Raw genomic sequence first — 11,956 nt, 5'->3', positions numbered from 1 at the left:
GATGAAAACTGTTTTGCATACAACATTAAGGTGCTGCGGAGAGCAATGTTTGATATACAGATACAAGACTAGAGCATCAACCCTGGTAAGTCGCTTTCCTGATAAGGCAATAATCGCCCCAACAAAAATTTGCAAAAAAATTATAGAATCGAATTTTTTCAATTAAAAAATTCGTCTTTTTTTCTTTTTCAAAATTTTTCTCGATACTCATATAGAATAAACTTCAGTCGCTCAATTGATTGCGTGCTACGAACATATCAACCATCTTCCTGCGTTTGCTGACGTCTTTTTGTAGCGCTTTACTGTTTTTGCGTGGGGGGAGATTGCTCAATTGATCCATATTTTCAAATGCTTTAATGTCAAAAAATAAGCCGTCAACAATCTCGTTCAATTTAAATTTTAAGTTGTGTATTGGCCATTGCTAATTGAAGCATACATACAAGCTTAACTCCTTCAGCTAAATATAAGCTTACAAGAGTTGAAAAAGCTGCTCACACGTCGCAGTATAATTGATATGAAGTACAAAAGTTATTAATTGTTCAGAAAGTTTCGTTTAAATTTGTTTTTCCGATACTAAACGACTGTGTCTTCTAGAGGCCAATAAGATTTTTTTATTTTTTTTTTTCATTTTTTTCATTTTTTTTACAGGAAAAGTCTAAAATATTGTTCAGGCTCAAATTTATTTTGTTCGCGGTTTGACTTTCGATTTTTTAAAAGTTCAGTTGATTTTCATTTGTTAAAAGGAAGGTAAACTCCACTATCGAACAGCATAAGTTGGAAGTTCACGAAAAACGTGATCGACTTCTAGTTTCAAAAGTGGAATTTAATTTTCACATTTTCCAGCAAGCTATAAGCTTTGTTTTTTGATCCAGTTTTCTCAAATTAGGTTAAATTTATCAAAAATGCAGCTATCGTAAAATGTTGGTGAAAATAAAAGAGCTTTAAGGGCATTAATTTTGTAAAGTTTAGTATTTTTTTAAGTATTTTTTAAAGAAACTATTTTTTTGTTTACTTGCGTTCATTGACTCTTTTCTAACTGTCTGTTGGCTTCGTTCTGACAATAGGGATATTTCATGAGAAGTATGAGATATTTTGATATACTTGAAAATTTTCCGAATTTTTTTGCGTTGTCAATTTTTGGTGGCTTCTCGTAGTCTGCTTTTTACTAAATCGTTGAATGTAACTGCAAAATTGTCTGGTGAATAATTTTATTTTCCTCATCGAAGGTGTCTCTCTGTTTATTAGTCTTCCGAGCCCTCTGGGAATGTGAAAGATCAAGGTGTCCATTTGGTCACTTTTTGAGTGACTAGTCACTTTTTTGTCGAAAGTCACTCAAAGTAACTTTTTTGTGTTTTGTTAAATCATTTTTTAAACATTTTCAACATTTTTAAAGTTTTTTTAAACATTTTACTGTTGCATTCATGAGTAATCCAATAAAATCCTTTTTTTTATGAGCCAACTAGAATGCTATAGCTATTTAACGAATAAAAAGAACAGGTCACTTTTTTTCTCGGCTGAAGTGGTCACCCTGGGATAAATATATGGCTCTGCTGGATTTATTCACGCGATTTTTGTGCCTGAAATAAGTCATAAGGGGTCAACTGAGGTATCTTATCGAAAAAATTTAAGATGTGGCTAGGTTTAAAAAATTCTCTTTTTCGGTGTCGAGAATTAGGTTCCAGAGATCTAATATAAAGAAGTTAGTGAATATAAGGAAGGTTTCATATCTTCGTTGAATTGTTTTTCAATTTACAATTATTTACTAAATAAGCTTGAGAAGGGTACTATTATCTAGAAGGAAGAAGGGTACCGGCACGCTTGTCAAATTGCAACCCATTTGCATTTCAGTTGCTATGATTGCACTTTCTGTTTCTTCAGAGGCAATGAAATGAAGGAGAAACCTCTCCAGTACACCTTCGAGGATATATTCGATCTCGTGGGGTCTCTAGTAAAAATATCACATCTGCACAACATCGAGCCAACCATTGGGAAAGTTGCAGTGGTTGATCCGGAGTCTCTGGCTGTAGTTTTAGCAGTTAAATCTGGAATCAGAGTTGTAATCAGGAGTGCAGTTTTGTCTATTGATCAAATCAACGCGGATTCGGTGCAAGATTTTTTGAGCGAGGAAGACGTGAAGTCTATTGAGAATAATTTAACGAAGTTGGAGAGTAAAGTACCGGACTTCGATAAGGAATCAAAAGGCGCCCACTTGGACGAAAAAATAATTATTGATAACAGGAGGAAGGTTATTGAAATTTTGAAAAAAGAAAAGCTTGTGTTCTCTGAGGATACTGCTAAAGAATTGATATTGGTACTGAATTGTGTTCAAATACATAAACCCTTTTTGAGCAGCTCTTGCTACAGCGCTAACGAGTTGATTTTGAGTCGCGTACAGAAGTTGCTGCGGTCGCTAGAAATATGAGTGAATTTTTGACCAAAATTACCGGACAAAGTCCAGAGGTTGATAAGAAACAAGATTTCAAGAAGCGCGCAGTTCGAGGTCTGGCATTGATGGGTCTTGGATCTCTCTGGCTCGGAATAGGTTTCGGAGTTGGTTTTTCCAGAATGAAACGGAAAAGCAAAGATCATGCTCCTCAAACTTTCTCTCATCCTAACCACGCTTTAAAAGAAGAAGGCTCAAGATTGGCAAGACGTGCGCTGGCCTATGGATCATTATGTGCTTTTATGGGAGTTGGTGCTATAATTGGAGTTACATGTTTTATGCTGGACATAAGGTCTACAAAAGATTTGAAAGGCATAACACAAGCTTCTATGAAAAACAGATGAGTTGAGTACAGATTTCCTGAATATTTTTTTAGAATAAAATCTTCTCAAAAAAACTTTTCCAAATTAAATTAATGATTTACGTTTAAAGACATTCTCAATTCACATGACTCCATCTTTCAGTTTTATTGTGTTTTATGAAATTGGTCAGATACTGTTTTACCCTGTAGTAAGTAATTCCTAATAATTAACATCAGCTTCACTGTCAATGTTCGTAGTAAAATATCTTATTAAAACTTTTTAAAATAGGATTTGAATTCATATTTTTTATTTACAATTTGTGCATCAAGAGTTCAAATTTGCATATAGAAATAGCCGTCCTCGATTGCGTTATGGTTTGTGTTCAACTCGCTTGTCGATTGGCTCCTCGGTGCTAACTTTATTTCTCTGCCATGGAACATCCGCTGGTCTCTTGGCAGGCTACTGAATGTATCATTGTGGTGCTCCTTAGTTGCAACCAAGTCGGGGAGAGAAATAGTACTGCTTTGTGGCGATCGAATGTCCTCGAATAGTTTCAGAGATCTCATTTCGGGCAAGTGTCGTGGTCGTACATTGCTGCTACTATTTCGGTTTCGCTGGTACACGGGAACCAAACGTGGAACTTCGTATTCGTGAAGGGTTATCATTTTGAGGTAGCTGTTGTTATAGTATTCTCCGTTTTTACTCGCATTGTCGGTTCGATTGCTGGAACTTGAAGATGAAACGTGTTCAACGTGTGTATTGCTGGAACTCTGTTGCAGGTATTCCGTTCTAGGGTGTTCCAATGTTGAGTTCGGAATTGGTGTCCAGCTTCCAGGTCGTGACATCCGTTCCTCGTCAGAACGAGGGGAGATGTTGCGGTAAAGTATGTTTGGGTTCGAGTGTTGGAACCCATGGTTATCGAAACCATTGTTCACTTCGCCAGATGAAGCGTACTTTTGCATGTATCCCTTCAGAAACATCGGTTGTTGTTGTACAGGACTCATTTTCAGCTCGGAAGCAGAGGATGAGTTGTTGCCGATGTAAACAGGATGGGCTATTCTGGGAAGGTAGTCGCTTTGTCTACTATTGTAACTGTTTCTGGTTACAGGTCTCTCAATAACATGCCTAGTACCGTATTCATCAGGCATACAATAAACGTTTTCGTTTTGGGATCCGAGGGGTAAAGCTAATTGTTGTAATGTTTGAGGAGACGTTCCGCCTGTATTGGACAATGCTTGAAGAGTTTCGATATTTATAGGAATAAATGTTGGAGTTGAATCTACGATGCCATTCTGACCTGTCGGATCTGTCGTGAAGTATTTTAGCTCGTTATCATTGGTATCCGTAGCCAATTCCTTTGTCCCTCTCCAGAGGTTTCTGTGTACTACGCAAATAGTAATACTGACCAGAATCATTAGAACAGCTATTGCTCCTATTGCAATTATAATGGATAACAAGATTTCGTTAATTTTGGAATCATCATCATCAGATGTCTGTTCTTCCGTGGCAACGAGTGTATTGCTGATTATGTAGTCGGATGCGCGTGAAGGCTGTGTTAAAGCATAATGTCTACCGTCTGGGCAAATAAAGGTGCTGCTTTCAAGTACCCAAACCAGATAGCTCGTGTCGGGTTTGAGGTCTCGTGACTCGACTATGGGAACGAACAATTTTCGAGTTTGAAACGCCTCGTCAGTTCTGGATGATTTTTGCAAGTCATCGACAATATTGTGTATCAATGGACTGTCATCTTCAGAACAAGAAGCAAAACCGCTCAGCTCAATCTGTATCGGCGGAGTTCTTAATCTTTGTTGTGAAAACTCCTCAACCATAATTAGAAATACTGGCGAACTCATTAATCCTTGACCAGTAGATCCATCTGTTAAAATGTCGGAAGCTATTTTGATATCGAAGTATGTTGAATAGGACTGAACAAATATGGAGCGGCTCTCAATGAGCCGAATGATGGTATAGTCGACAGACATCTCAATCGCACCCATATCATTTTGAGCAATCGTCTCAATAGGCTGTGTCAGATATGGCAAGGTCAAGGTTAAATTAATGCTATCATAGACGTCACTTAGTTCAATATCGTTGTGGTAAATGTGAATCTGGGGTTCTGGATAACCCTCAACTTCGAACTCAATATGGGTCGGGAATCGCTCGAGGATTCTGACTTTTCGGTATCCAGTTGTTAGGCTAATTGGGGCGTATCTCACTTTAACATAAGCTGCAGCAGATGACTGAAGTTCGGCGGCCTCGTTTGAAGCGAGACAAAAGTAAGTCCCAGTGTGATCTTTGTTAACGTTGCCGATCGTAACCTCCGATTCGTAATTAAACTCCTGGATGGATTCGTCTGTTCGCGAATCGAAATTGTTTCTGTCTCCGTTAAACATCCAGTATATTCGTGTATTGTCAGGGGCATCGGTAATCAGACATTTAAGTGTCAGGGTTTCGCCGCTGTTGATTTCAATGTTGTTATCAGGAATCGATACTTGAAGGCCCGATATAAGCTGGGTTGTGAAGCTTGTCAAAAATACCGAAACGAATGAAAGAATAATCCAGTAAGGCATATTTCTTTTTTCGGAATCTCAAATTGAGCTTTATTGCCAAATCACATGTTTTGATTTGATTTGTTCAAAGTGGAATTACAATGCAACGTTTTGTCGAACACCTTTTTCGGGTACAAATAAAACATTTGTTGGTAGCGGCTAAGTTGACGCATCAATTCAATTCTGACACCTTTGTACTTCCATCAAGCGACAAGTGTTGTTCCAGCAAGCGTGAACTGGCAATGTTGGTACAATAAATTGGTTTGCTTCTATTTTTTCTGACTGGTTCCTTGGCTTGTTCTGGCGGTGCTTTTATCTATTGTTTACCTCCATATGCGCTGCACTCATTGTTCCAGCCAAGAAACTCCATTTGGATCCAAAAGCAGGTGCGTATTTTTAATGAAAAGAAAAACCACGTTTATCCAGTATTTTAAAATCCAGTGTTACTAACGAGTCAGATTGCAATTTGAAATCTCGATTTCTTTCTTCTCTTTAATAATTCAATCAGAATTGTGTACTGCTTAAATTAAACTGAGTTGCTTGCCAAATAAGCGTAAGCACCTGAATTGGAAAGAGAAAACATGGTAGCTCAATTGGAAAACTCTCTGGGAGATTTTATGGATGTTTTGATTGTAAATATGGAATGTAAAATTGAAAAAATAAGAGATGAAACAAAGAGTACCACTTGAGCGGAGAATGGTGCTTTTTAGCCAGTTGCGGTTTATTGCCTTCTGATTTATGGAATGATCGGTTGTAAAACCGAATTTGAGGACCAATTTTGGGAGATTAGCGGAAATGTTGCTCAATTTTGTAGGATTAAAAATAACCATATGTGCTCAAAATGGCTCCAAACCTTTGTCTGGACTAAATTTAATCCTGTTTAAAATCCACTAAACGAATCAAGTTTAATTAATGCAAAAACAACTCCTTAAAGTGTTTGTTTCAAACATCTGTTGCTCAATAAGTGTAAACTGTTAGTTGTAGTACCCATATTTTTTGTTACTTTTTTGTTGTTACGAATATCATTTTGAAGGAATCCTTTTGTTATTGCATCTTTTGATCAAATGTTAGCAAATAAAATAACAAGTTGTTTTTATAAGTGGAAAATTGACAGTTAAATGTTAATAGAAACAGAACAAAGAGAAGGATTTGCTACAGGGGCGGATTTAAAAGGGACTCGCCCCCCCCCCCCCCCCCCTCAGGGACTCGACCCCCTACCGACCCAAATGGTCCTCCTTCGAACTATTTTGAGATATCCAATTTTGGCTGATGGACTCTAAAATTTTTCCAAAGGCGCGTTTGGCGCCAATATATACTTATTTTAAGAGGAGAGCGCGCGCCAAAAAAAACGCAATTTTTCGTTGAAATTTTTCAAAAAAGTGCCCACAAACGCCTTTTTGGTCTGTTTCTTCAAAATTTTGAAAATTCGCCCTCCCCCCTCGAGAAAATCCTAGAGATGCCCCTGATTTTCCGGCTTGCGCTCTGCAACATTAGTAACTGTTAGCATGAAAGGCGCGTTGGGCATTTTTTAAATTAGTTGTTCAAAAAATAAGTTGAAAAATTAGACTAAAGACGACGTTTCGGCTGGATGTGTGGACATTGAACTCTTGGATGAGGCCCTGCCTTCTTCATCACTCCCAGACGTCACTAGGCCTATTTTTTAGAGTTTTTTATTACTGCAGAATGGATAAAGATATGGTAGTTGGGTCCCTGTTATGTAGATAGCCCAGAAAAAATTTTCGGTTATTCAAATAGAAAGCAGCATATAGATTTATTTAATTCCGTTTATAATACAAAACTGTTAACATTATTCTCACGAAACTGTTAACATTATTCTTACACTAGCAGGCTTGCGAGAGTTAGAGTATTAGTATGAACCTTCTTTTTTCTATTCTAACTCAAATAAAAGTGTTCATTATTTAGTGGCGAAGTGTTCATTATTTGGTGGCACTTTTGCTATTATCACAATCTGTAGCATTGAAAATTTCATCTGCTCTCTGCTTCTGTTCTCTGCTTCTTTTGAGGCTAGTGTTTGTGTTTAATTAAGCGTCCGTGGCTGATTTGTTAGTGCGTGAGACTCAGATTATCTCGGTCGCAGGTCGAGTTAACGAATTGCGGAGATTAATTGTGGATTCGGCATCTGGTGCGGAATCGAGTGACACCTAATTTCACGTTCAAACACATTGTTGGCGGTTTGTTGTGCAGTCCAATGACTCGTATATTTTGATGCGGGTTTCGCAAATTGACTTCAGATTTATTGTGGATTGACAAAAGGTTTCGTCGGGATTCTTTATTACCCCAGCGATTTTTTTTCAACAGCGGGGGTTAATCTCGGTGTATTGGAATGACATCTTCGAGATAATATATTTCAAACATTTTGAAATGTCAGTCACAATGGTCTCCATGATGGTGAATTTCAAGTTTCTAGTTCTTTTGAAACTCGGAAGTTTGATTTCGTGAATATAAATGGTGAAGATTTAAGGTGAACAAACAGACGGTTTTATGGCCACTGAGTTGTTGAAACTGAAGAGCGCTGTATTGTGGTATCAGTTCTTTTCTCACAAATTGGCGCCAATTAGTGCTTAAGAGTTTCAAAGGTGACTCGTCACCAAATTAGATTAACCATGAGAGGCGCTGGCGTCAAAATTGGTTTTGCTTAGGCCAAACATTTTATAGTCATTAGTTAGAAGTAAAGTAACGATGTGCCATGTAAATTTTGAAGCGCTTTCTTCAGAATGACATCATCCGCATCAATCTGAAGTAATTTGATTGATAATAATGTAAGCCATAGTAAAACTCAAGGAACAGAAAATAAAATGAAAAAAAAAAGACTAGAATAAAAGATATTTCTCGTCAGAAAACTCTGAGGCAAAGAAATAAGGCCGCTACAGGCTTAAGGTCAGCTCTTGCGCGCGGTACTTCTCCCTGTTGTTCAAGGCAGGGCTCTTCATCGCAGTATGGAGGGCTTCCAACGTCAACAGCTTTGACCTGTCGGGCGAGAGGTCATTAATCTTGGCGTTAATGTCATCGGCAGTCAGACCGCACTCCCGAAAATGGCTGCCCACGCGAGTCTTCGCCTCCCTGTGCTCCATGAGTCGAGTTGTGATGACGGCATGTTTGACCGACATAGCTGGCATTACATTCAAAACTATCTATTTTATGCACAGCCTGACTTCTCAGATCTTTAGGGACGGCAAACAGGTCTTGAGTTTGCGGGTAGTGAAAACTACCGAATCATTAGTGGAGCTTCTAACTTTTCGGAGTAACTGATTGGAAATGGTTCCTCTACGCAGACGGTGCAAAGTACCCTCAATGATATTTTGTTTATATCTGGTTGGCGCGCAGGTACGAAACGACATCATGAGGCCAGTGTCCGTTGGCTTTGAATACCAGATGGTACTCCAGGAAATTTATACTTATTGTTCCGACCATTGAAAATGGGGAGGAACTTTGTATTCGGGTGTTTTAGTTTTTTCTCTTTGTTTGTCACGTGAAATCAGGCGCCTCAAAAATCATCGGGTTTGGTCGAGCGATGTATCATGTTTCAGCGCTTTCAATCGTGATTTGGACGACATAAAAAATTTCCCAATTGTTTTCTCAGCTCCGAAATAACCCCATTTCACGCGAATAAATTGAGTTCACGCGAATTCAACCAAAAGAATTTACCACAAATAATCATAGTAATCATAGGAATGGATGAAGTGATATATCACAATGAAGCCTTTTCAGCCCTGATTGGAGAGACATTCAAAAAATTGTCCCAGTGTCGAGAAAAATCGGTTTGAAGTTTTCGAGTTCTAATCAAACTTTGAGCGAGTGATACAAAACTTGGGAATTCAAGCAAACTTTTAAAGACTCTTTTAAAAAAATCTGCACAAAAAATCGAAAAAAAAACAAGATATTTTTTTTGAATTTTTTGTATGATTTTTGTTTTTCATGTCGTTTTTCGACAAAAACAGGTGCCAAGTTGGTTGCTCATTTTACTGTGACTGTCAGTTTTTCCTTAATTTTAGGTTTTCGTCAGATCATTGTAACACTTCAGGCATAATAAACGACACTAATTTGAAAACTTTTTAGTTTTTTAAGAATATGGTCGGAACATTGTGCTACATTCACAGCAATCGGCTATCCTTGTTTTGAATTGATTTCGTTTAATTTATTTTTGGCAAATGAACGGTGAGCACAGTTGTTGCAATCTGGTGTCAATGCTTTTCCTTGTTAGACGCGTTTGTTTTCACAGTTTTGGAAATATGAGTAATGGTAACTCCTCCAGGACAGTAACTCCTGCGTAACGATAACTCCTCCTTAATGCTGCAAATTGTCGTTAATCTCATGTTTTGCTCAAATTGAACCTCATTCGAGAAACGCAATAAATTTTGGTCGATTGTTTTCTAACTTTCATGACTTTCTGTAGGCTCGCTTACCATGCTAGCTCCTCTTCGTCTCTTGGAGAAAAATTTTGTTCTGTCGCACATAATTTCAACCAACACATCCATTTTAGCATAAGCCAGGTTGCTTGGGTAGTTTCGAAAAATCAGACCACTTTTTCCAACACAATTCAAACATTTTAGTGCAAAGGTTTGTGTACAAAAAGTATCCGTTAATTAAACACAGTATGCAGCTATATCCGCATTATCAAAAGGCATTATTTGATATCTGATGTCTAAGAACGAATTGGTGGGAAACAACTCGAGGTTGAAATCGGTGGCTCTGGGAGGGTGACCCGAGCTCCCAGAGCTCGAATCCTTTAGTCTCTGAGTTTAAAGGTTTTCTTTTGAGGCAGGGGCGGATTTAGGGGGGGGGGGCGGAGCCCCCCCCCCCCTCAGGGATTCGACCCCCTGCCGACCCAAAAGGTCCCCCCTTTGATACGTTTCAGAAATCCATTTTTGGCCGACCGACCCTAAGATTTTTCTAAAGGCGCCTTTGGCGCCAATAAATACTAACTATGAGGGGGAGCGCGCGCCAAAAAAACGCGAATTTTTCAAAAAGCGCCCAAAAACGGCGCACAAATTTAGCCAAAATAGGGGCAAAACAGTGCTTTGGGAGAGCTCGAAAAATCAATTTGGTCGACCTAAAAAAAGGTCGTCAAAATTTTGAAAAACTTTTTGAAAATCTGCCCCCCTCGAGAAAATCCTAGATTCGCCCCTGTTTTGAGGGCTATTTTTGTAAGTTCTTGCATCACGACCCTATAAAGTGAGTTGTTGATATTGCTGGCATACGTTTTTTGAAATCGATTTTCAGATAAGTCATTGTTTTTGTTCATGACAATGGATCAAAGTGTATTGGACAAACATATCTGCACAACGCAGGCACCGGAGACTAAATCATACTACATGCAGCAGACAATGCTGCGAATCAAAGACCCAAGAAAGAGTCTAGACTTCTACACCAGGATCCTTGGCATGCGACTTCTGTACAAGGCTGACTTTCCCCAGGCCGAGTTCACCCTTTTCTTCATGGGATACCTGGATGAATCAGTGAAGATTCCAGAGGATCAGGAGGAGGCGAAGAAGTTTTGTTTGTCCCAAGTCGGCACGATTGAGTTGACATATAACTATGGGACTGAGAAAGATGACGATTTTAAATATCACAATGGGAACTCGGATCCGAGGGGGTTCGGACACATCGGAGTTGCAGTTGATGATTTGCACAAGGTATTATACTATAAATATATCGGAAAAGCCACTATATAGCCTATTGCTTGGAACTATATGAATCTATGAACTGAGGAAGTTGTACGCTCAAAGATATAGAATTATTTAGAATCGATTAAGGATTGCGTCGTTTTAAATCATTAAGAATTTTGATCGCATATGTTTTTATTGATTGGAAAATTAAATCAATTTCAATGATTACAAATAATTAAAAATAATACAGTTGCTAAACTTCAGGCGTGTGAGAGATTTGAGAAGCTTGGAGTTGAGTTCCAGAAGAGACCTCAGGATGGAAAGATGAGACATATTGCATTCATTAAGGACCCAGATGAATACTGGATCGAGATATTTGCTTCAAACAAGTTCTAAAATTATTTTTCTCCTTCAAACAGGTGCTTCAAAATATTTATTAGCATAGGTCATATGCAATCAGAAATTATTTATTTTCATAATTCATGTGCACTCTGAAATTATTTATTTGCATAATTCATGTGCACTCCGAAATTATTTATTTACATAATTCGGCGAATGACAAGGAGACGGATATGATGCAGACAGTGAACTTAATAGGCAGTTATGAGGCACCCAATAAGAAAAATTATTTTAGCCGAATTTTGAATCACCAATTATTACAGCAATTAGTCTTTTTTACTTTCGATTTGAGGGCAAGCAGATTGTGAAACAAGTATTTTTTTTTACCGCCTAATCCGCTCAATTACCCGCCAAAATGTCTTCATTTGTTTTGTTTTACTCGTTATTAAGTTCGCTGTCTAGATCAGACCCATCTCCTTGCCATTCACTCATAATTCAAAGTCTTCATTGAATTTTCTATTTGCCAGTTTTCCCCCACGTCGGTTTTGACACGATTTCTATATAATACACTCATCTAACTGTTAAAGTTGCAAATGAATGTGTTAAATTAGGAAAGAAAAGCCACTGTCAGATGTATAGTTTTTCCTCAGATGTATGTATTCCAAACTAACTTGACTTAACTTATGGCGATCGACC

The 11,956-nt window shown here is 38.2% G+C and overlaps 1 protein-coding gene across 1 annotated transcript; it reads left to right on the top strand.

Moving 5' to 3' along the window:
• Positions 1-10,539: 10,539 nt before the first annotated feature.
• LOC134844260 (lactoylglutathione lyase-like) lies at positions 10,540-11,529 on the top strand. Its single transcript, XM_063860851.1, has 2 exons — positions 10,540-10,948; positions 11,186-11,529. The coding sequence occupies exons 1-2, from the start codon at positions 10,556-10,558 to the stop codon at positions 11,315-11,317; spliced, it is 525 nt and encodes a 174-aa protein (XP_063716921.1). The 5' UTR covers positions 10,540-10,555; the 3' UTR covers positions 11,318-11,529.
• The last annotated feature ends 427 nt before the right edge of the window (positions 11,530-11,956 follow it).

The sequence above is a fragment of the Symsagittifera roscoffensis genome, chromosome 4, assembly GCF_963678635.1.
Source record: "Symsagittifera roscoffensis chromosome 4, txSymRosc1.1, whole genome shotgun sequence".
NCBI lineage: Eukaryota > Metazoa > Xenacoelomorpha > Acoela > Convolutidae > Symsagittifera > Symsagittifera roscoffensis.
Note: the sequence above shows the minus strand (reverse complement) of the source record. Positions and strands in the feature narration are given on the sequence as shown.